General features: G+C 46.0%; 1 protein-coding gene and 1 pseudogene across 6 annotated transcripts in view; one reads left to right on the forward strand and one right to left on the reverse strand.

Annotated features, from left to right (window-relative positions):
• Positions 1–4,759: 4,759 nt before the first annotated feature.
• LOC112472472 lies at positions 4,760–4,875 on the forward strand (annotated as a pseudogene).
• A 7,417-nt stretch (positions 4,876–12,292) lies between these two features.
• TEAD4 (TEA domain transcription factor 4) overlaps positions 12,293–24,754 on the reverse strand; it is a 66,576-nt gene continuing 54,114 nt past the window's right edge. For all 6 annotated transcript variants that reach the window (XM_015598493.2, XM_015598492.2, XM_006923855.3 and 3 more), the window contains 3 exons: positions 18,375–18,515; positions 17,334–17,486; positions 12,293–17,229 (listed from right to left, as the gene is read on the reverse strand). In XM_015598493.2, the coding sequence (XP_015453979.1) occupies positions 17,116–17,229; positions 17,334–17,486; positions 18,375–18,515 (408 nt within the window). In that variant the 3' untranslated portion in view covers positions 12,293–17,115. The remainder of the gene's footprint in view (positions 17,230–17,333; positions 17,487–18,374; positions 18,516–24,754) is intronic.

Genomic DNA, 24,754 nt, shown 5'->3' on the forward strand with positions numbered 1-24,754 from the left:
GACAATTCTTACTCCACCCCTCCAAAAAAATAGGATGTAGATGGGAAGATATACATAAAACAGATAGCTGAAGGAGACTGTAGATCAAGGGAGGGGTTGGGGAATTTAACAGGGAGAACTGAACCTATTTAAAACGTTGTGGAAAGAGTCTTATTTCTGGTATGGAGGAAAAGCTCCTAATTGATCAATCCTTCCACAGATAATATCTATACACTCTGGACAACATACAGAAAACAAAACAAAACAAAAAACCTACCACCAACAACAACGACAACAATAAAACCCAAAATTCCAACAACCTGAGAGCTCTGGAGAGTGAACCCAAGTAGGGAGATTTTAGAGGAGATTCAAAATGTGGAAGAAGCAACTGGCTTCCCATTTTTGTGGATTTTCCCTGCATTGGCTACAGTTACAGTGCAGCATAGGATGGCTAACATTTCAACAGAAAACCCACTGTCTTTCTGGCAGAGGAGCCAGAGGATTGAGCCCAGAATAATCAAGGTTGCTTCAGAGTGATGGGTGAATTCTGGAAAAAGGAAAGGAGAGAGCCAGAGAACAGAGACCCAAAATTCTCTGTATAAACTCTGCTTAAGTCCTCTGACTCATGACTGAACCACAAATGAGCAGAATCTCAGTTAAAGATAAAAGAACCAAATTGAGACTTGAACAATTGCCTGCTACAAGTAAGACAGAGTTTGTAGTTTGAGTATAACCAGTTTAAGTGCCTGATAAAAGAAAAATATCAACACTGTTCTGAAGGATAAAATAGAATCCAGAGTCTCCCCAATATAACCTTCAAAATATTAAGGTTATGATCCAAAATTGCTCAGCAGTATCCCTTCTCAGCCTTTTGGCTAAGATCAAAATTGCTCAGCATACAAAGAACCAGGAAAATGTGACCCACTCTCAATGGAAAAGCAAACAACAAAAGCCAATTCCAAGACAACTCAGATAATGGAATTATCAGACAAGTATTTTAAAGCAACTATCATAACTATGTTCAAGAATATAAAGAAAAATACATTTATAATAAATAAACGAATAGGAAACCAAAACAGAAAAATAGAAAATATTAAAAAGAACCAAATGGACAAAAAAGGAAAAAAAAAGAAAAAGAACCAAGTGGAAATTTTAGAACTAAATTTACTGGCGCCAGATCTCATCTGATCCCGGAAGCTAAGCAGGGTTGGGCCTGGTTAGCATTTGGATGGGAGACCGCCTGGGAATACCGGGTACTGTAAGCTTTAAAAAATAAATTAATTAAATAAAATAAAAATAAAATAAAAAAATAAAAGTTCACTGGATAGGTTTAATGGCCAAATAAAGATCTCAGGAGAAAGAGAAAATAAACTTGAAGGTAGATTAATAGAAAGTAACCAATCTGAAAGAAAAAGATAGGAAGAAAAAGAAAAGCAGTCACAGAGACCTGTGGAACTATATGAAATGTCTAATATGTGGGTAATTGGAGTCTCAGAAGAAGAGCAAATGAGACAGAAAAACATATATTGAAAAGCATATATGGAGGAAGATCCAGTCAAGAGGAAGAGGTCAAATATATGGGGAAGATAAAAGAACACAAATAAGAGAAATTTTTATAAAAGGGAAGGGATGGAATCCAAATTGTAAGTGTAGGGATTTGACTAAGGTAGAGAAGACGATAGCCTTTGCATTGCAACAGGAGGGAAGAAAATAGAATGGGAGCAAACACAGGTAGATTTATGTCCCAGGTGGGGATTTTCATTTGATGGCTTCTATTCTCCCTGTTAAAGAGAGTGATTGAGAAACAGAGAGAGACAGAAAGTTAGCTGCTGCAAGTAGAGGGGGAAAAAAGGGTCATGGTGGGAGACTGAGTTCATCACAGACACTCAATAGGGTTCCTTGAGTTAGTGAGGGCTCATTTAAACATAGGAATTATAAATTTATGTAGAACCAATATGCCCTGTTGTGTGACTTTCCCAGAGGCTGCTTATGTGCAAGCACAATGATTTTGGATAGTTGGGTTCATCCACAGTTGGGACTTTGTCAAACGGGTGTGACAAAATGACAAAGGATCAACCTTAGGGTATAGGCATAGACTCTAAGTTTGATAAGGAGGGCAAAAAGAAGCAAGAGGGCTGATGGTATGGGGATAATTAGGGAAATCAATAAAGCAGAGGTTCTGAAGAGGGGAAAATTGTTGCAGTAGGAACAACTGAACAAGCCAGCTGAAAGGAGGGGAGATAGAAGGAGGTAGAAGACCGACTCAATGATTTTGGAGTGGAACCATTTCCAGTGATGCCAGGGCCCAAAATGTGACTGTGGAAGTGGGTGGGTTAGAGAGAATAGAGATAGATGGTCTTCAGGGAGAAGAAAGTCAAGAAATGGACTCCAACCTATACTGAATTTACCTAGGATGAGAGAAGGATGTGACAGATGCTGAGATCTTTGAAGAATGAGGGACCAGGGGTCAGCAAATGGCAGAGGCTCTCAGAAGGGGAAGAAGATAGCAGAGCCATACAGCTGAGACTTAGAAAAATGTTCTGAGGAAAGAGGGAAGTAAGGAAGACAAACTCCTTACCTTCCATCTTTTATGTCGTGGTATAGAAAACATAATGAGCCACCACCTGAGAAGGCCACAGCAGAAACAGTGCCTGTGGGTGTATTACTTTTCTCTAGCTGCACAACAAATTACCACAGATTTAGCAGCTTAAAACAACACCTCTTTATCATCTCATGATTTCGTCAGTCCCAACACTGCTTAGCTGGGTCCTCTGCTCTGGGTCTCACAGGGCTGCCATCAAGGTGTCGGCCAGATTGTCATCAGGAGGCTCTATTAGGGAAGAATCCGCTGCATCAGCACTCACTCAGGTTGTAGTCAGAATTCATTTCTTTTTGGCGGGTGGCCAAGGCCCCTGGCTTCCTGCTGGCCATCTGCTGGGGGCTGTCCTCCGCTCTTAGAGGCCACTGTCTGGGCTTAGCCAGGTGGGCTTTCCCAGTATAGCCACTTATTTCATCAAGTCTCTAGTACGACTCTATTAGCAATAGAGTCTGATATAACATAACTTAATCACAGGTGCCACATCCCATCACTTTTGCCACATTCTATTCATTAGAAGCAAGTCACAGGTGCACATGGGCTCAAGGGGAGGGAACTCCACAAAGGGTGCACACCAAGAATCAGGGGTAATGGGAGTGCCTTAGGTTCCGTCCTCCACAGAAGGGAAGGGGCTATGCGGTGCATGCTGGTCACTATGTGGCAGCGTGGGTGGTAGAGCTGGGAGGTGGGAGCTGGGTCAAGGCAAGGAAATGCTAAGTACTTGAGGATGAGGATTTGGCAGAGGATGGATGGGGTAACAGGGGAGGGGCTTAGAATTTGGGTACAAGCTGACGGAAATTGGGTTCTCTGCTTTTCTTCACTACATGTACTATGGAAAAGAAATCTGCTTACTTACAAAAACATGTTATGTTAAATAGTTAACTTTGCCAAATATATTTTGACTCTATTTCCTCTGAAAAGCTGGCCTCTCTAAAGAGCAAATGGTTGAGGCACATACACTGAGACAGCCTGAGAGAAGTCTTGAAGATAATAGAAACAAAATGACAACCTATCTCCAGTATAAAAGGCAGAGGAGAACCAGAGGGCAGAAATTGCTCCAAGAGACATAAGAGAGCTAGCTGATGTTTTAAAATTGGAATCAAACCTAGTAAGTTCAATAGAGTTGGGTGAAATGAAATTGTGTAACTGTCACAATGACCAGAGGATGGTTGCTAAGACACATAAGGATCATAAAAGTGATGAGAGACACCTTGCAGCCCTAGCCAGGGCATCTGGGATCTAAGTCAATATACATCCATATGACATAGAAAGGTTCATTAAAATTATAATTTAAATATATACTGCATGACATTAACATGGTTTTTAAAAAGAAGCAACCAGTAGCGGAAAGCTGATGGTTAAAAAGGGGAGAATAAAATGAAAAGTTTTTCCAATAGAATATTTATTTATAAAGGACTTAGGGTTGAAGTTATAATGGACACATCACAGTGAATTCATTTTCTGGCTCTCTCACTGGAGTGGACTAGAAGTGAAGACTCCTCCTTGCCTTCCATTCTCATGCAGATATTTGGGTTCACACCATGAGCGCCTAGATGTTGGTCCCTAATTACATTCACCGCTTACAGAAACCAGGATTTCTTGGACACTAGCTGATTCTGCACACAGGCAAGAGAAGTCAAAGCAGACCTAAGCCTGCCAGATGATGCCAGAAATGTGTAGTTTTAAAAGTGTTTGAAACAGTTTTAAGAGGAAAAGGAACACAACAGAAAAAAAATTTTTTTAAGGCAAAATGGTGACAATATGAGTATCAGAAAAAGCTTTTTCACAGTTATCACTTGTAAAAGGCCTGGATCCGTAATGACATTGAATATGGGTTAGACTTAAAAAGGTAAAGGTGAGTTCTCCCAAAGGTCATCTATTCTATGTGCATACCATAGCCATGTTTCAGTTAATAATTAAGTTGTGAATTTCTTGTATTTATATACAGATGGCGCGACACTTAGGGATGAAAGATGCACTAGGTGGTATTATTTTTAAGTGAGGGTTTTACATATTTTATTATTGTGGAACACAAAATTTGATCACAGGAAGCCATTCCCATAGGTAATTGCCAGGTTGGGTGAAATTAGTTTAGAGGACATGATTCCATAGTGTTGCCGTTAGCACGTCTGCTTTACACACAGAAGGTCCTGGATTTGTGCCCCAATGGAGCCATAGCCCATGGTCTATAGCCATACCATCCTGAACAAGCCCACTGTCTGATCTTGGAAGCTAAGTAGGGTTGGGCCTGGTTTGTACTTGGATGGGAGACCACCTAGGAAGATCAGGTGCTGTAGGCATAAATAATAATAATTTTTAAAAGAAGAAATTAGTTTAGAAGGCACACCCAGGCCCCATCCCTAGACTTACCCAATCTCCAGGTGACTCCACATCTGCAACAGTATACCAGCTCCAAATATAGAGCGCAAACCCTAATTTTAAGTGTATATAAATCCCAAATCCTCACTGTAGTCATCTTAGCCCACCTGTGAGGCTGATTTTGCCTGCTTTATTTGGACAGAAGCTTGAAAGTTTGAATAGGAGCTTGCAAGTTTGGATAGAATCTTGAAAATAAATATAAAGATGATGAATGACGTTTCAAACATATATTAACATTTTTGTGATAGATTTAAGGGTATATGTGATAGTAACTGCTGTCATTGGGATAATTTACATTTTATCTGTTCTTTTGGGTAATTTTTAAAATTTAATTTAAAATTTTAATTGCTTTTAAAAATTCACATAACATTAAATTAACCATTTTACAGTTTATAATTTTTACCTGCTTGTTAAGGAGTTGGAAAAGTTTAAAAGCAGGTGACATATTAGACTTGTTATTTTAATCTTAGATGCATTAAGTTTAAAGGTTAAATGCTCAAATAAATCTGATCAGATCTATAAGTTGAGGCTTATTATGTTTTATAAATAGTGTTTAAATGCTTAGTGTCTAAAATTTTGTTAGATTTTAAGTCTGCTTTGTTAGATGCTTAATTATAGTTTAAACCATCTATGCTAATTTAATTAATCAAGTTTGCAAGTGATGAGTAAAAAGGAAGCACTCTTTTTTGAATTTAAGTTAATTTTCTTTTATTCTATTTTTATTGTTGATTATTTATAATAATTAATTTTTATAATGATGAATATGTTGCTCAAATACATACCTTTCCCAGGGAAGGAAGCCCTCTATAGTCCACTCCACACTCCATCTTCTACTCCATCTCCAAGAGGAAAGAATTCATACTGGTCACGGTCTGGAGGTGGAGCTCATCTCTGTACCTCTCAAAGTCTAGCCTGTTGCTTCTCCAACATTAATGTGCATGGGACTCACCGGCAGATTTTGATTCCAAACCACTGGGATGGGTGGGATATAAATTTGCATTTCTACTGAGCTCTTGGTGCGCAGCTTGCCCCTGGCCAGGGAGCCACGCTATGAAGCTTATGAAGTGCATGCTCTGCGTATGTGAGCATGTGAGCATGTGGTTCTTTTCAATGATCCCAGTTACCAGTTATGAGAGGGCTGAAGTTGCTCCCTCACCCGGATGAGTGAGCTCTCGCTCACACTCGTGCTCACACTCTCTTGTGTTTTCTCTGTGGATGGAGCAAACTGTTTTTCTGTCATATTGTACCAGGGCCCGGGGTGAAGGGATTGGAGGTGGGGGTGGGGGTGCTGCTGCCCTCCTCTACAGAGACATTGAGGCAACTGCCTCCTGTCCCCTGCTTTTAAGTCTTACATTCTCTGTGTTGATCTCTGATGAGAGTTTGGCCTTGCCATCCATCACAGACATCAGAGCCAAGACTATTTGGGTATTGTTGTGGGGGAATAAATAGAGCAGGAGGCCTGATGTAATTTTATTTTTGTGTGTGGTTCCCCGCACTAGATGTAAACTCTCCAAGGGCCAGGACTTTGATTTTATTCACCTCTGCATCCCCAGGAGTTAGAACAGTGGCGGACACATCCTAGGGGCTCAGTAAGTGTTTATGGGATAAATGAGCCTGTTTTGGCTCTAGGCATTCAAGCCAACCCTTCTGGAATTCATTGTTGAGGTCCAAGTCTTACCTGATAAAGACAGTAATTTAATGCCTTCTTAGTCTCTTTTGTGCCTGTGTCTCCCTCACAGGAGGGAAACTGTGAGCTAGGGCAGGATTTAGGTCTCCTTATGCTCCTTGCCATAATGCAATCTCAATGCCACTTCCAACTCCAGCCCAACTGTGGGGTTCTGCAGAGCCCAGGCCAGAAGGCAAGTGCTCCGTACCCCAGGCCATGGAAGGACATAAAATCAGAGGCAGGAACAGAGTAGAGGGCTAATAAGAAAAACCCCAAGGCCCAAAAAGCTGCAAGGGGAATGTGATGAGTTGCCAAACTTCAGAGAGCAGAAGCAAATATCAAAGCCAGGGACTACAGCCAGGAATCCACAATCCAGGGAGATGAAGAGAAAGAGCAAGTGGGCGGTGGTAACTGGGGCGGGGCCGAGGCCTTTCCCTGGGGCAGGCATGTGAAGCTTGCTTTAATGTGCCTCCAGGAGCGGTGCTAGGGTGGGTCAGGAAGATTAAAGGGGGCCATGGGTGGGATGGACAGAACGGTATTTCCCAGGGGCTCTTAATTTTCCAAAGTGAAAGCTGGGGAGACAGCATGGTTATCTTAGAAGTCACAAAGCTGGCTTCAAATCCCAGCTTCCACTTCATGAATGCAAAACCTGAGCGAGTACTTAAAAGTCATCTCACCTTCACTGCAGACTGTTAGGAAGGTGCAAACCCTTCATCAGCTTAAAATCTATATACCCCCAACAATCTCAAAATGACATTAGGCATGCACCCGCCAGAAAGTGTCTACATCAGGATTGCCGGGGATTTAGGGAACGAGATTAAAAGAAGTCAGCAAAGCAGTTACTAAAGAGGAAAAGCAGAAGGAGAGAATCGTGCCAAACTTCAAAAGTTCTCAGCTTGGCCTCTGAGGAGAGGAGACTGCGAAGAGAAGCAGATCTCTTTGATACCGAGGAAACATTTATATGGTCAGAGGATAATCAGCAGACTCTTGGTCTGAACACCCGATTGCTACCCGATTGCTTCCCAAATGGGATTGCTAACATGCCAGCTGGTGAACACATTTTCCCTTCAATGTTGGTGGTTGTCTAATTTTTACTTCTCTTAATCCTCCACAACTTCCTGCACCCCACATCGCCCCTATAGAAATATAGGCATTTTCCTGAAAAGTGAGAAAGCTTTGATTGCTGCACCAAAAATTTGCTTTCTCCTTAATGCCAGCACTGTCTGGGATCTTTGGGGGCTAACGCCCAACTACCCTGCCCAGTGTCAGGTAAACTCTGGGGTAGAACCTCGGGCACATTTATAACCCACTATCCACCCACCTTCATGAACATGGGGTGAGGAGCCAGAAGATCCAGGTTGAAGTATAAGACCTGTGACTTAGTAACCAGGTGACATGAGTTAGTGATTTCTCTGGGCCTCAGTTTCTTCATCTATGAAGAGAATGTATACGTTATCACAACAGAGCTGCAAACATCAGGCAAGAAAGTATATTTGAAAGTGCTCTGTAAATAGAAAAGTGCTATGAAAAGTCAGCAGTGGTATTACTGTTGTTGTGTTTATAGCTGTTCATGCTTTGACCACTATGCCTCTATGTTTGTTGCCAAATCCAATGATATATCAGTTAGAATTAAGTTTGGCAGCTAATTATAGAAAACACAAAATAAAAGTGACTTAGAGAAGATATTTTATTTCTCTCTCACATATAATCTGTCCAGAGCTGTTATGGTGCTCCATGGTATCAAAGACCCACGAGCTTTTTATCTATTGCTTTACCACAGGTAACTTCCATTTCTAAGGTCATCTCATGGTCCAAAAAGGCTGCAGGAAATCCAGCCATTACATCACAGTCCAGTCAACTGAAAAGAAAAAGAGGTGAAGAACATGCTTCCTCCTTTTTAGGATACTTCTATTTATCTTCATTGGTCATATCTGGCTGCAAGGGAGATTAGGAAATATGATTTTTATTCTGAATGACCATGTGCCCAGCTAAAATGGAAGGGTCTTATTACTCAGGAAAGGGAGACCAGGAAGTCTACCACAAATGGTCATTTCTCCATCCTCTTCTTCAACTATCTGCCAGTAGCATTTCACCACTTCCCATGGAAACACTTTCTTCTCCTTATTACTGAGAAGAAAAACACACTTTCCAGGTTTACCTCCTTCTCTGTTCTACCCTCTAATGTTGAAATGACTCAGAGCAGTCCCAGGGGTACCTCTTTCTTCTCCATCCTCCTCCTCCTCCTGAGTTATCTCATCTAGTCCAAAGCATTTAAATGCCAGTCCAGATGCCGATTCTGAATCCAGCCCCGACCTCTCACCTTAAGTCGGAACCACAGACGTACCTGCTGCTTCACACTCTAATTGGGTGTCTCATAGGTGGCCCTAATTCTTGTTCTCCACCCACAAACTTGCTCCTCCCCAAGACCTTCCCATCAAAGTAAATGGCACCAATGACTGAAGCCAGGAAATTGGAGTTAATCTTAATTCTTCACTTTCCCGTACTCCCTACACCCAAGCCATCAGGAAGTCATAATGACTATCTTTAAAACATGTCTCAAGGTCATCCACTTTCATCTCCACTGCTACACTCTTATCCAGAGCACCACCATCTTTCACCTAGACCTTGCATAACCCCTTCACTGGATCTCCCTGCTTCTACTCCTGCCCTCCTATTATCTGTCTTCACACAAAGTCCAGAGTGATATTTTAAATAAATCAGGAAAAGGTGATAGATTCAACACATCTACTTTGTCCCCTCTTGAAACCCTTCTAAGATGACCATAAAGGGATTTTTTTAAGTGTCTCTAAAGGACAAAGAAAACAGGAGAGGGAATAGTGACGAAAATTCAGAGGCTGGAAAACAGGACGAGTGCCAACTGATTTAGCAGACCGGAGAAAGCTGAATCCTAACCCAGAGGAAGTCAAAAAGGAATATGATTTATACCACCAAACTCTCCCCAAGACAAGAAGTGATGGCACCAGGTACCTCTGGAAATGGAGGTGAAGACAGAAGAACTATTCCAGAAGACATAGATCCCCAAACCCTCTCCTCGACTCTGTGCGGCTGGGGGCTGCCCCTCTCCAGCTCAGCCAGAAGCCAGGAGTTCTCTCCCTGGGAGAGGGGAACACTGGTGTCTCTGGACGGGGGGGCTTCAGGTCCAGTTGAACACAAGAGAACCGTGGAGAAAACAGAACTGGTGAAAGTTTCCATACTGAATGTTGAGACGTCCCTGGCACGTTTTTCCCACTTGGTTCCCAGAATGCTGATGGCCAGACAGTTATCTCCAGCAAGAAACTGGGGGAACTCTTTCCATGGAATCTGACAGGGCCAGGAAGAAATACCCTTTACAAATCTGCTTCCTAAAATAAAAGCCCCACCAGATGTCTACGTAGCACAGCCAGCCTCCAACACCTGCCCATCTGGTCAGAGCCTCTTCCAGGCTTTCAGTGACCCTCTTAAGTAGAAGCAAAGAACTATGAAATATCGGGCTTCTGAGGAAAGGCTCTAACACAAATGACAAAGACCAAAACAAACCAAGGGAAAAGCAACTGTAAGGAAACAGCAGGTTGGGAGGTGAACCACATCCCTGAAACCATTGCTCTCCTCGGATAAATCAGTGAAGGTGCAGCCCCCATGAGACTCAGGATACTCCTCCAGCTGCACTGCAGCTGCCCTTCCTGCCACTTGAACGTGCTGAGTTCTCTTCCACCTCAGCATTCTCAAAATAGGGGTTCCCTTCCCCAGATCTTCACATGGCTGGCTCCTATTGTCACCTCAGAGAGACCTTCAATGACCATCTACTCTGAAGAAGCCCCCTCCAGCCACAGACAGGCGTTAGCAGACTTTTTCTATAAAGGGCAGATAGCAGGTTTTCTCAGGCATCGCAAGCCATGTGTGGTCTCCGTTGCCACCACTCAGCTCTGCATGTAGCACAAAGGCAGCCATCGACAGCACAAAATCAAGTGACCGTGGCTATGTGCCAACAAAACTATGTATGGACACTGAAACTTGAATTTCATATCAGGTTACAAGTGTTATTCTCCTTTTGATTTTTTTTAACCATTTAAAAACATAAAAACCATTCTCAGCATCTGGCAATAAAAAACCAAGTGGCTGGCTAGATATGGCCAAACCCTATTCCGATGTCATCCTGTTTTATTGTCATCAAAGCACTCATCACTTCCTGCTATTTTCCTGCTTACCTTTTCTTCTTATTTATCATCAGTCTCTCCTACTAGAATGGACATTCCATGAAAGCAAGGACCTTTATATTCTCCCCTGGCACCCTCAGCACCTAGAATAGTCGTTGGCATGCAGTATGTGCTCAGTAAATGTTTGCCGTGTGCTAGAATGATTGCTGTGACACACCAGCCACCCCGTACCACTAATTTCTGTTGGCAGGGCCTGAAAGGATAAGCCTTGGGGGACAATAGTGGCACTCCCACCCTGCTCTTCCCTCACCCCTTCTCACGTTTTCCTGCTCCTTCCCCCTCCCTTCCTTTCCTCAATCCCAAGCTGTAAGCCCATCTATGATGCCCAGGGCTACCCACGAACCTGAGAGCCAAGAAAAACTCACAATCTAAGGCCACCTGTTCTCCATGCTCCCACACCTAAGATAAGGGAGTAGTGTCAGGCTGCTGATCCAGCCCACATACTGAGCCTGTGACCAAGCAGGCCCTGTCACAGAGGTAGTCTCCTGCTCCCCACTCTGAGAGGGAGAGGAGGGATTTGCTCCAGGTAAATGGGGCTTAGGAACTATCCGCTTCTGAACTCCAAACTAGTAAGAATGAGTGTAGTACAGTAGCTAGTATGTGTTAGGTGCTCAGCAGTGTCTGAAGAATGGCAACAGACCAAATATTCACAAGCATTGGAGCTTTTCATCATGATGTAATAGGACTTGTGGTTACAAAAAAAGGAGCCATCTCTAACCAATGTCCAGGAGGAAAAAAAAAGCATTCCTCAATCCTTGGATGGGAGAATTCAGGTCCCCAAAGTGGAGAAAGGGGCACCAGACTCTCAACATCGCAGGTGCACAGTCCTTTAAGATCACCCAACACCTTCCTCGAATATATACACAAGCCACCAGATGCAAGTGATCTGGTTTCCCGTGGAGGAAGGGTTCCCTGCAGAGGAAAGAATGTACTGACAAGTGGACATGGGTGTTCCCATGACTTGGGAGTGGTACTGAATTAATGAAGTGGCACTTCAGCTTATCAATTGTTGCTCTGACTTTGGTGAGCAAGCCAGTCCTGTGGGCCTGCTCATGCCTGGATCAAAGGCTAAAATCAAGTTCCAAAGATGCCAAACTGGGACCTCATCCTACCAGCCCTGCCTGAAGAACTTCTCACTTCTTCCTCACTTTGGAGGTGGTTAAGAAATTTATGTAACCCAGATGGTAGCCGAGGCACTTGCTCTCTGATAGCCCAATGACACTGGCTTGAACTGTGCCTCACGTGTGCAGGCATGCCCCAAGTGCTTTCTGTTTTCTTGGGAGCGACTAGGCTGGCTGGGTGAGCTACTCACATGGCTCTGAGCTCTTGCTCCTGCTGGCGTGGCTCAGTTATGATACCTTTATGGCTTCACTCTGCTGCCATGGCTGCTTTTGTAGCTCTATTGACAGATGAGTCTTTCATTTCCATAAAAAGAAATCACTCACACAAAGGCCTTTGTGTACATAGCACACTTTACTGAAGATGTGGAGAGACAAAGGGAGTTTTCATAGCAAAAATACAAAAACTTAGTTGAATATCAGACATCATGAGCTTAAAAAGACCCTTAGCCATTTCCGCCAACTGGACTCCACCCTTCTACGAAGGTACTTGACCACCTCTTCCTGTCCTTTTCAGGAAGTAAACAAAAACTGAATTCTGGACAGTTTCCTATTCAGAGTAGCTTAGCCCACCATTTGTTCTGTCCTCCTTTTGGAGACCCTTCCCTGGGGCCGTGGGGGCCCCTCTCTCAACCTTGAGGCCTCTCCTTGTCTGCTTTGAATAGAGCTTTTTTTCTTCTAAAAATAAGTGCTCACGCGCCAGCGCATGCATGCGTGCATGCGTGTGTGTCAGGAATGAGAAGAGTGGTCCAGGAAGTTTTTATACTCCTAAGTTATTAACATTCTCTGAGAGCTCACTCTGAGTGAGGAGTGGTACTGCTCTCTCATACATACTATGGCCTTTCTTCCTCCTGACAGTAACCTAAAGTCAAAGCAATTTTGCTCCCATTCCACGATGGGGTTATGAAGGCTTCGAGAAAGTATGTCATTTGCCCAAGATCACGCAACTTGTAAGAAACCAATTCGGCCCTAGATCAGCCTGGCTCCAGGTTTTAAGTTCTTAAAACCAGCTTGTTTAGATTTAACTCTTTAGAGAAAAGCTTCTTGGTTTCCTTCTTGGAGCTGACATAACAGATAACGTAAGAAGGGGTCAAACACAATGACTGCTGGGTATAACTGTCCGAGGTAAAACCAAACACTTTACTGCTGGAACTCAACATTCTTCTGTGCAGAGGTGGCCCTGGTGGCCCAACCAAGCCCCACACCAAGACCAGCCCTAGCAGTTGTCAGAGCTCCCTGCTTACAAGGGACACCAGCCCTCCTACCTCTAGCCCCGTCACCACCCTGCTGTCCTCTAAAACCTCAGGAAGCGGGAACAAGTGACGCACTGAGTGCACACAGCATGCAGGAGGCCCAGCAGCCCCTTGCTCCACACTCCCCGCCGGCTTCAGTCCTGAAAGGGCAGAGCCCATGTCTACATACACATGCACACACACGCACACACTCATGCACACGCACCTCAAACTCCTCCTGCATGGGTCTCTCTCAGAAGATCCCACTCTATGGAAGTTCACTGGTGGCCACTAGGACACAGGCTGCTCCGTCATCATCAGACGCCATGAGATAGGCGGTCTGTTTCCACATCCCCATCTCGATGACGCTCCCTGCCAGCTCTAGATCACGTCAAGAGGGCAAGGGGCTCTATCCCAGAGGCTCAGGGACCCCCTACTCTCAAGGCCCAAAGGGTGCCTTGTGCATGTGCACTCATTCATCACATGTTTAATGGGCACCTTAGGCTCAGGCATGGTGTTTGGTCTACAGAAAATAACAGACCAGGAAATCCAGTCTCCACCCACAGAAGTTGAGTCCAGGAGGGAAGACACACTCAGAAGCAGACAATTACATGTGTTTCTCTGTAGTCCGCCACAGCCCCAGTGCTGTTTTCTAAAAATCAGATCAAAAAGACTTACTCCCTTGCTCAATACCCTTCCAGGACCACCCTTCACATGGAGTAAAACCCAAAGTCCTTACCGAGTGAGGGGGTGCTGGCCCGTGGAGGAGAGAGGTGGGTCACTCGCTCCTCCCCATCTGTATGTAGCCCCTGCCCGCTTCCGCGCCTTGGTCTACATGTCTTTCCCTCCGTATTTCTGACACACTGTCCTGGGACACACCAGACGTCACCTTCCTGCCCTCACCCTCAGAGGGGCCCCAGCAACTCCCAGCCTCAGCACCCTCTCATCACCTTGACAGCACATATCACATCTGCATGTCTTGTTTCCTCATTTACTGTGTCTTTCTTCCTCAGTAAAACATAAGCCCCCCAAGGACCTTGTCTGTCTTGGTCATTGACACACTCCCAGTGCCAGGCACAAAGCTAAAGTTAAATAAGTATGTGCTAAGTAAAGGAATAAATGCATGAGTATTCCAAGAAAGTTAGTTCCTTTCTCTGCCCCACTTTCCTCATCTTTAAAATGGGAATAACAGCACAGCACTTATCTGGTGAGGATTAGCACAGAGGTGCCTGGCATGTATTCTGGTACCAAATAACAAGTGCTCTCAACACGTCATGAATGGAATGCTTTTGCCACACAAAGGCAGGAGTGACAAGCTCTTCCGCATGAGAAAAGGTGACTTCACACTGGCACTTGGGTAAGTGATTCAGAAAGCACAGGGGAGTGTCAGATGAGGCTGCTGGAGAGGTGGGGCCAGGTCAGGTCTCCCATTGGCTCCAAGGGTCACAGTCTCCACTACACCAGTGAGATAGGCACCTACATCTTGTCTGTGTTCCCCACAGCTGACTGGTTTGGAATTCACAGCTAGAAGTTAGGTGATTCTCCATTAGGCTACTGAGGTCAGTTCCTAAAGAGAAGAGAAAATGCACAGCCAGCACCTGGCTCCAACATCTGTAGACTTCTTCCCACCCATGACTCAAAAAGATCATCACCTTAACTTGTGCATTTGTCCCATTTGTCACACATCCTTCATGAGCATTTGTCTGAAGATCCCCAGTCAAGCTAGCAGGGCAGGCATCATGAGCTCCCTTATTCAAACTGCCACAGGAATAGGGGAGGGGAGAGGGGTGGCTGGGGGAGGGGCAGGAGACCCTTACACAAACACAAACCCCCACAGACATGTGAGCACATGCTGCCCGCTCAGGGACTCAGGGACCCCACACCCCACCTCCACATCACAGCTTCTGATGAGAGCCAGCCCCCACGTACAGTAGAGTTAAGCAACTTGGCAGGAGGTCTAGCAGTAGCTCAGAGGTGTTTGTTAAAGTTGCTTTTTGATGAAGAAGGGGTGCTGGCCTGTGGAGGACAGAAGGATACTGAAGAGCTGGCTTCTTTTCCCCACCTGCAATGCTGGCCAGCCTTCCTGTCTGCTTATCTAAACATTGCTCATCCTTTACAGGGCATCTCCTTTCAGTTGCAGCCCCTTCCTTGAATCCTCGACACCCTACTCTCTCTCATCTTTGAACTCCAGTTGCTCTGAGGATCCGCCACACTTACGAGTTTCCCAATCTGACTCTAGACTGCAAGCTCCTACTATTAATAATAAAGTAATTTATCAGACGCATTTATGTGTTTGGCACTATGCTAGGCACTTTATGTATACGAGGTAGGTACAGTTATACCCATTTTACAGATGGGGAAACTGAGGCACAATGATGTTAAATAATTTTCCCCAAGGCCACGTGGCTAGTCAGTAGCTGAGCTCCAGAATTCCAATCCTGGTGGTCTGATTCCAGAGCCCTCGCTCCTAACTACCACTCAGTACCCTCTCCTAGATGCTGTCTTCCTCATTTGTGTATTCCCACATACTACCACCTGGAGGGCTGGGAACACAGTAAACACCTGTAGGTTGAATCCCAAGCTCCTGGGATTGTGGTTCCCATCAGGGATGATACCAAAGAGCCACTAGATGGCAGCAAAGAGCCAGACCCAGGCTTCCCTGAGGGAGGCACCTTATAAGCTATCCTAAAGTTTAGTGCATCTTGCATCGGGCACTTTGCAGACATTCTCTCTCCTCCTCACTAAGGCTTTCTAAGGTAGGTGCTATTGCTTGCCCCTTTTACAGGCTCAGGCAGGTAGAGAACGTTGCCCAAGGCCAGGCAGCTAGGACAAAGCCAGTACTGCTGAAATCCAAAGCCCCTGACAGTTATTGGGAGAAATAAACACAAAACTCCTTCAATGGTTACCTCTAGGCCCGGAAGGGGTTCCACATCCCTCCTCCTCCATCTCCAGGGAGCATAGAAAGTACTGTTTGGGGAAGGAGTGGATGGTCTGGGCTGGCTCCGAGGTAGTCACCACCCAACAGACATCTTGGCTGGGAAGAACATTGAGGTAAGACTCAGAATATCAGAACTGAATGGTCTCAGAGACCACTGGCCCACCACATACCTCTAACCATCTTCCTTGGCCTTCCCCACCAAAAAGGATGCTGCGTGGAGCCAACCTCAGCACCTCAACTCCACAGGCTGGCTTCGGCACTGCCCCTCCTGCCCTCCATGTCTCGGGTTCCTCTGATTGGGAACCAGTCCCCATAACAAGCCGGCAGGGCCACGGAATCCACGACCACCAGAGATGGGTGAAAACCATCTAAACAGCTCTATATCCCCTTCCAACTTTCCCAACAACTCAGTCAGCTCCACACCTAAAATCCAAACTCTGGGCTAGACCATCCTCCCCGTTAGCTGTCTTTTTGCAGTGGCAGCAGAAGTGGCCAAGAAGTGCCAAGAAGATGCATTGTGCACAAGTAGCCATGGTGCACATGTGAGCGTGCGCAAAACGGAGAACCCACATGCCTATCCTCAGGCCTCTCAGGGTGGCCAGAAGCAGAGGACAGGGACTCGAGTGGCAGCAGGGGGACCATCCCATCTTGAGCTTCAGCATCTGGCGACGTTCCTGGCTGAGTCCAGTGGGGCAATGGCTTCAGAACTGCCGGAGATGCATGTCTGGGGCTGTTTCTGGCCTGCTTCCCAGACTGCCCCCCTTTTCCCATTCCCTTCCAAGGCTCAGACAGTCAGATCAGGTCCTCTGAAAATACACAACATCCTGGGTTTATTTGGGGTTGGGCACTGCAGGTTCAGGCAGTTTGTTCCTGGGTAGGAATAGTCAGGACCTCTCAGCTCTCTTGGCACTTCAGGGGACTGCCTCAGCACGTCCCCTCCCCGAGTCCCTACGCACACGATGTCTCTTCCCCCCTCCCTGCTCCCCGAGTCTCTTAGTCTTTCACCAGCCGGTAGATGTGGTGCTGAGCCCCATGCTCGCTGGCTGACACCTCGAAGACATATGCAATACACAGCAAGGTCTCCTGTGTGTCTCTGTTGGTGACCACCTGCGAGTGAGAGAAAAGATGAAGGTTAAGGCCCCAGATGAGAGCATGCCATTTGCTCTACCAACCAATCTACCCTCGCCCCCCATCTGCAGCGGACCCCTCACCTGCAGGATGGTGAAGTTCTCCAGTACGCTGTTCATCATGTACTTCTCGGGCAGGTGCTTCAGCTTGTGGATGAAGTTGATCATGTACTCACAGAGTGGGGACCGATGAATGCGGTAGGAGTAGTGGCCATTCTCATAGCGGGCATACTCTGTCTGCAGGACCCAGGGGACAGCAGGGCTTAGAATCTCTTTGACCACATCCAGTCCCGGCCCGACTGCATGGGAAGCTCCACGACCCATTGACTCTTAAGTGGGAAGAAAAGGCAGGAAGCCTGGGGACCCTTGAGAACAGGGCCTCCCTCCTCTCAGTGACAAGCAGAAGCTGGGTGCTAGAGAAGGAGAGCTTCAAGATAAGAATAGTGGCAATAGGCGAGATGGGATAGATGATGTCTCAATCCTGGCTGTATGCTAAAATAACATGGGTGAAGGGTACACAGGAACCTTGTGGTCATAGAACTGTCATATGTTTGTATCTATACATCTACACACACACACATACACGCACGCACGCACACACACAGGCAAATGAATGCATGCAAACCAATGAAAGCAAAATCGGATTGGTGAGTGGGATCAATGTCAGTTTCCTGGTTGCCAATATTATGCTCTGGTTACATAAAATGTTGCCATTGGGGGAACTGGGTGAAGGGTACATGAGATTACAATTGCATGTGGATCTACAAGTATCTCAAAATAAAAATTTAATTTAAAATAAATAAATCGAGGGCTTTTTATAAACAGCTATTACCCAGATTCCACCCTAGAGATTCTGGGTTAAGTGCTGTGAGGTGGGCATTGGTGGGTTTCAAAAGCTCCAGGGAACTAAGGTGCAGCCAGAGTCAAGAACCTGAAGTGGGATGTGTCCTCCCTGGTACCAGTCTGGCCTCTGGTCATGTTTAACATGAGGAGGGTTATCAGTAACTAAGATACTGTGAGGGTAAGACTTCATTAATCCAGACAAATTAAGAGGAGGACAGGAAATGAAGACCAGCCTGAAACAATGAAAAGATTTGCTTTAACGAGTTCACAGGGTGCTCCTACCTCCACTTTCTCTACCACCTGCTTGCCGAATGAGCAGACCTTGGTGGAGCAGGTGATTATCATGTTCTCGGGACTCTCGTATTGGCTGGACACCCCGTAGAAGGAGCTGCCCTCATCCTCCATGTTGGTGTTGAGGTCTGCCTGGAGAGAGACACGGGGAAGCCAAGAAGCAACGGTTAAGTAGGCAGGCACCCATCGAGGGTGGAGTCAAGGAGACCTCTGGGACCACAGTCCAGGTCCTAGGGCCAGGAAGCAATCCAGAGGGCTTAAAAAGAATGGACAGTGGGATCTAGGAAAGTTTTCACCTTTCTCCACATCCAGGCCTGGTATAAAATCAGGTTGTGCTGCCTAAACAATAGAAAAAGAGAACACTGGGACCTGCATTAGTTACAGGGCAGAAATGTGGACCAAGTCTGAAAAAAGCTGGCAGGAAGCTCAGTGGCCAGGGAAGGGCAGGTACCTGAACGTGGGGGAACACAGAGGGGTTGGGGGACGTCCAAGGGGCTCGGCCAGGGCATAAAATGTTTCTCAGACTTCAGCCGCTTTTCAGCCCTGCTGACCGCCCCATGATTAATGCTATATCATGTACCACCCACTACGTACTTGTCCTACTACGCCCCTAATGTTTTTTGTTTTGTTTTTTCTTTTTAAATTGACTCACTCTTATTCCATTCTCAGCAATATAGTCATGAAATCAGGGATTTTACTTTTCTAATATGTATGAAAATAATTATATAAGTATTAAAGAAGAAATATTTATTCGTGTGATGCCTAAAAAGAACACTGCACCACCAGGCTTGGGCGGACCTGGCCCAGCCCTCCCAGGCTCTTCCCAGGACACAAAAAGTAGCAGCTGTCCTAGCACTCCCGCGGCGGTGTGGACATGCCCTTCATCGGTCTGTGCTGGTAGGATCTGCTCAGACGGCCTTGCCCCTTCCAGCTGGTGAGCACCCTAGAGGCAAGAACTAAGTTCTGCCCAGGCCTTGGACAATACCTGGTACAGGATGGGCCTTCAATAAAGGTCGTGTGGGGCTGTTCTACCCCTCACTTCGCGGTGGCTCCAGGTCGGAAGAAAGAGGGCCCTTGATCCCAAGGAAGGATCCACAATCTCCTGCTTAAAGAGGAGTCCTCTGAGCCCCAGCTCTGCCCCGATCTCAAATATATTCCAGGGTCTTCTGTCACCACCTCCCACTCACCTGGACCTTCCAATCAGTCAGCCAATCACCACTTATCCTATCGCAGCCCAGCACAGCTAGGGGCAACGGGGGCCAAAGAGGCTCAGACATTGTCTCTGCTCTCAAGGAATTTATAACTCATGGGAAAACAAGTAGAGTAAGTGAGCTGGTTGTTTGGAGTGGGGAAAGAGGGATTTCAGGAAAACATATCCTACACGTGACAATCTAAAGTCTGTCCCAGAACCTGCCCTGTGATGACACCGCACAGACTCAGGAGATGCTGGCCAATGATGTAGACGAGGCACCCCAGAGTGTCTCATCTTGTCCTCAGTGCCCCATCCTTCTAATTATAACCCCATCCCTCTTTCCACCCTGTATCCCCCCACTTTAAGCACCTCCCATAAAAAGCTTGCTTCTCTACTTTCTTAGCCTAAGAGGAAACCTACCCCCATATTACCCTAAGAGGTGCCCCCTACCACTTGCCCTCCTGGCCTCAGAATGCCCCCTGTTCCCCAACCTCCACCCTATTCATAGCTGTGGTGCGGGTGGGCAGCTCACAGGCTGTGCCTGGAACAGGTGTGGGGGATCGGGTGACTGACAGATGAGCAGGGACAGCCGCAGCTCGGGTGTGGGGGCCGGAGGGGCTCAGATTCATTGTCATGTGCTGGTATGTGCCTGGGAGAAATGTCAGGGCCCAAAACGGGACAGCAGGCTGGGATGGGCAGACAGTCTGGGGTACTCTCCTCCCCTCACGGCCTCGGGTTCCTCTGCCCAGCATTTTCTGTTTGCAAATGGGTGTTAATGGCCATCGGTATCCAAGAGTCCCCTCTCCCCCCACCCCCAGGACAGAGGTGGCCTCTGCTGGTCTCATGTGTGCTAGGGCAGGAAGAAAGGGTCTCAGCTTCTCAGTCCTGCTCCAGGCCCTCCTCCCAATCCAAGGGGGCTCTGATCAACCATCAGAATCCGATGGAGCACAGCCTTACATCTCAACCCCTCCTGCACCCAGATGCCACTTTCCACCAGGTTGGGAACAGTTTGTCCTGGCAGAGATACTACTGCAATCCCATCAATAAGAACACTAATTTTAGTGAGAAGGGGGCTGGGAGGAGGAGGATGGGTTGGGGACATCAAAGTCCTCCTCCCAATCCAAGGGGGCTCTGATCAACTTTCCTGCATGCCCATTCAAGGCCTGGGGCCGTAACCAGAAAACTGCTATACAGAAGAAAGGAAGGCTTTCAGGAGAGGTGCCTTCCTCATTGCATGTGGCCAGTCCCCGATGGATGGGGAAGGAATGGCCAGGCCAGAGCACAGGAGAAGAGGGTCCAGAAGTCTGGGGACGCCAAGCTGCCAGTGAGTACCCCATGGCTGACCAAATATCCACGGCTAGCAAACAAGAGCATTTCTTTTCCCCACATCACAGGTCTGTACTTCCCTGGTGCCTATGCCCAACCCAGACAGGCGGAGAAGAGACGAGATGACCGCCAAAGTGCCCTGGCTACAGATATGCCCCCATCTCTGATTTCACCTGTCCTCACCCTGCCCAAGCCTCTGGCCTTCCGAGAGAGCCCGGCTCAGGCACAAGGCAGGAGAAGGCAGGCCCACAGCTTCCTTTCACTGCCAGCTGACCCCACACACATCAGGTCCTCAAAGACACAGCCTGTTACAGGCCTTCAAGAACAAACCGCTTGTTTTTCAGATGGAGAAACAGAGGCCCAGAGAAGCTGAGATTTGCTCAGGACATAGCTCTCGAACTCTATAGGCTAGAGCCTCTATGTCCCAGCTGCTGCCCGCCTGTACTCCCTTGAGACACTGGGAGGGCCTGGCTTGTAGCCCACCATGCTCCCCTGCACAGCGATAACTGCCTCAGGACCCTGAGATCCATTCTGAGTTCTCCGCCTCAAAACGTGAGCTCCTGGAAGACAGGGTCACACTGGGTCCACACAGCACAGGTGGTGTGCAGAGCCTGTGGCCAGAGCACGAAGGCCATACATGGAACCTGCCTGATCATGTTTCCTCAGCACCCCCTCCTTCCTACCTTCTCTTCTCCCATCAATCTCCACCTCCAATCTCCCCACAGAGTCAGAAGGAAGGAGAAGACATGAACCACGAGCCAGGCTGGAGGACAGGCAGGATACCCCTCTCCATTTTCTGGAAGAGAAGCCTGGACTCTAGAAAATCCAAGAAGCCCAACTCCACACTGACAGCACAGAGTCAAGTCTGGTGTCTGCATGTCATTCCCCAGGGGCCTGGGAACCCTTTCTTGGGCAATCCAGAGCCTTCACCAACAGGAACAGGGGAAGCACCAGGACCAGGCGGGGAGGGCACCCCAGGGACTTTGCAAGGTAGACAGTTTAGTGTAACAGTTCCAAGCTCACACCCTCTATCCAGACTGTCTGGTTCTGGATCCAGCTCTGCCACTATGAACTTGGTGTCCCTGTCAAGTCATTTCACTTCTCTGTGCCTGTTTCCCCTCAATGAAAGGAGGCTGTCAACTCTACCTACCTCTGGGTGTGTGGCAACGATAAAACATACCTATATATGTAACGTGATAAGAACAGTGCCTGGCACAATCTTTCACTGACCGCCCTGACCCACCTCACTGTGTGTATATAATAAGAACAGCCCTTTAAACCCTTTCTGGCTGAGGTCCTAAAGAGGCTGCTGCCTCTCATTTGGCCTATATGATAGCAGTCTCCTACTAGTTTCCAGTCTGGATGGCTGATTTATCCAACTAAGCACAACTCTGGCCATATCGTGCCCTGTTCAAAAAGCTTCAATGATTTCTCACTGCCTAGAGAAAAGGGACAGCAAATATGTAATAAATGTACCACTTTCATCCGATGCTATACCCATGACAGACATTACCAGCACTTTCTCCCCCTAGATCTTTCTCAACCCAGAATTCCAAACAATGACTATCAATCAATCCATTGCAGGTGACACTCAGATTAAAACTCATTTTCCTGGACATCTGGTTAAAATGGGAGAGTAAACATACAAGTTCATTTTTCCCCTTCCAGAGAAGCAACTAAAATGATAGCAAAGAACTTTTAAAAATGTGCTACACCAAAAAGGCAAAGAAAACGGAGAAGAGACCAAAATGACAAAAGAGTTCGACAGACTCAAGAAGACTGAAGGCTGACCAAAACTAAAATGAATTCTGTGGGGGCAAAGGAAGCAGAAGGAATTACAACCTAAAAGTGCCTTCAAAGGAGTGACAGATAAGAAGTGAGCTGATGTACTGGAGAGAAGCCCTAAGTGGCTTGGGACTAGAGGGACCAGGACAGTGGGACTGGGGGAGGCTAGGATGTGACACAAGGAACTGACTAAAAGTGTGTACACAGGGTGGGCAGGACTCTAGGCCGACATCTCCCACCCATCAGCAGAGGACGAAGGGGTGATTGTCTTAAGAAATTAAGCAGGAGGGCTCAGAAGAGGGAGAAGAAACAGGGATAAAAACAGGAGAATTAAGTAAAACCTGCATAAGAAATGGTAGGATCCCGTAGCCCTCTCCTTCGCCCCACTCCTAGAATTCTACTGATCAGGTACATCCCTTCCAGGGAAGGAATTAAAGGAGTCTTCTCTGGAGAAACTGAACAGTTTGGGAAAATAAAGGTCTAGTAAACATACTGACACTTATTGGTCTCCCCAATAAAACAGCTGGCTCCCCAATCACCTTAATGTGAAGGCCATCAGGTAACAAGTCCTGCCTTGTTCACAGAGTTCCTAGTCACTATTAAACATGGACAAGTGGCACAAACAAACAACAAAGGAATAAACTGGGTTTCATCAAAATGAAAAACTTTTGTGCTTCAAAGGATACTATAAAGAATGTTAAAAGACCAAACAGAATGGGAGCTAACATCTTCAAACCATGTATCTGATAAGGGACTTCTATCTATAATATACAAAGAACTCATAAATCAATAAAAAGACAAGTAATCCAATTTTAAAATGGGCAAAGCTGCTGAACAGACATTTCTCCAAAGAAAATATAAGAATGCAATAATCACAGAGAATGTCAAGGGGAGGATGTGGAGAAACTGGGACCCTCACATGCTGCTAGTAGGAATATAAAATGCTACAGCCACTTTAGAAGACAGTCTGGCAGCTTTTCCAAAAGGTAAACATAGAGTTACCACATGATCTAGCGATTCCACACCTAAGTATACACCTAAGAGAAATGAAAACATATTTCCATATAAAAACTTGTACAGGAATGTTCATAGCAACACTATTTGATTATTATTATTCATAATAATCAAAAGGTAGACAGAAGCCAAATGACCATCAACTGATGAACAGATAAACAAAATGTGGTATATCCTCACAATGGAATACTACTCAGCCTTAAAAAGGAATGAAGTACTGGTGCCTACTACAACATGGCTGAACCTTGAAAACATTATGCTAAGTGAAATAAGCCAGTCACAAAACACTACATATTGTTTGATTCCATTTATAGAAAATGTTCCAAAAAGGCAAAGCCATAAAGATAGAAAGTAGATTAGTAGTAGCCTAAGACTGGGGGAGTAAGGGTGGGGGATAATAGCTCCAGGGTACAGGTTTGCCTCCAGGGTGATGACAATGTTCTAAAATTGACTGGTTCTGGACATGGTTCCATAGTGTAGTGGTTAGCACATCTGCTTTACATGCAGAAAGTCCTGGGTTTGTGCCCCAGTGAAGCCATAGTCCATGGTCTACAGTCATGCCACCCTGAACAAGCCCAATGTCTGATCTTGGAAGCTAAGCAGGGTCAGGCCTCGTTAGCACATGGATGTAAGACCACCTAGGAAGACCAGGTGCTGTAGGCATAAATAATAATAATAAAAATAAATAAAAACTGACTGGTTTTATAACTCTATGAGTATACTAAAAAAAATTAAATTGTACACTGTAAGTGGGTGAATTGTGTGGTAAGTGAATTATATAAAAATAAGGCTGTTTTTAAAACCTACGTGCTAAACAATATGGCCAAGGATTATATATATTTGAGAAAACTCTCCAACTTGAAAGACAGAAATCAAAATAGACCAAAAAAGGATTAAAAGGAAACAGACAAAGGGAGCAGAAGACAACTTAAAAAATAACTTTCACTTCATATTTCCAGAAAGAAAAGAGAAAAATTGTATCTATCCAACGAGATATGGTTGTAATCAAAGAAAAGGAGCTCTTAAAAATTAAAAATTTCTTGCTCAAAATTCA

The sequence above is a fragment of the Pteropus alecto genome, unplaced genomic scaffold, assembly GCF_000325575.1.
Source record: "Pteropus alecto unplaced genomic scaffold, ASM32557v1 scaffold76, whole genome shotgun sequence".
Lineage (NCBI taxonomy): Eukaryota > Metazoa > Chordata > Mammalia > Chiroptera > Pteropodidae > Pteropus > Pteropus alecto.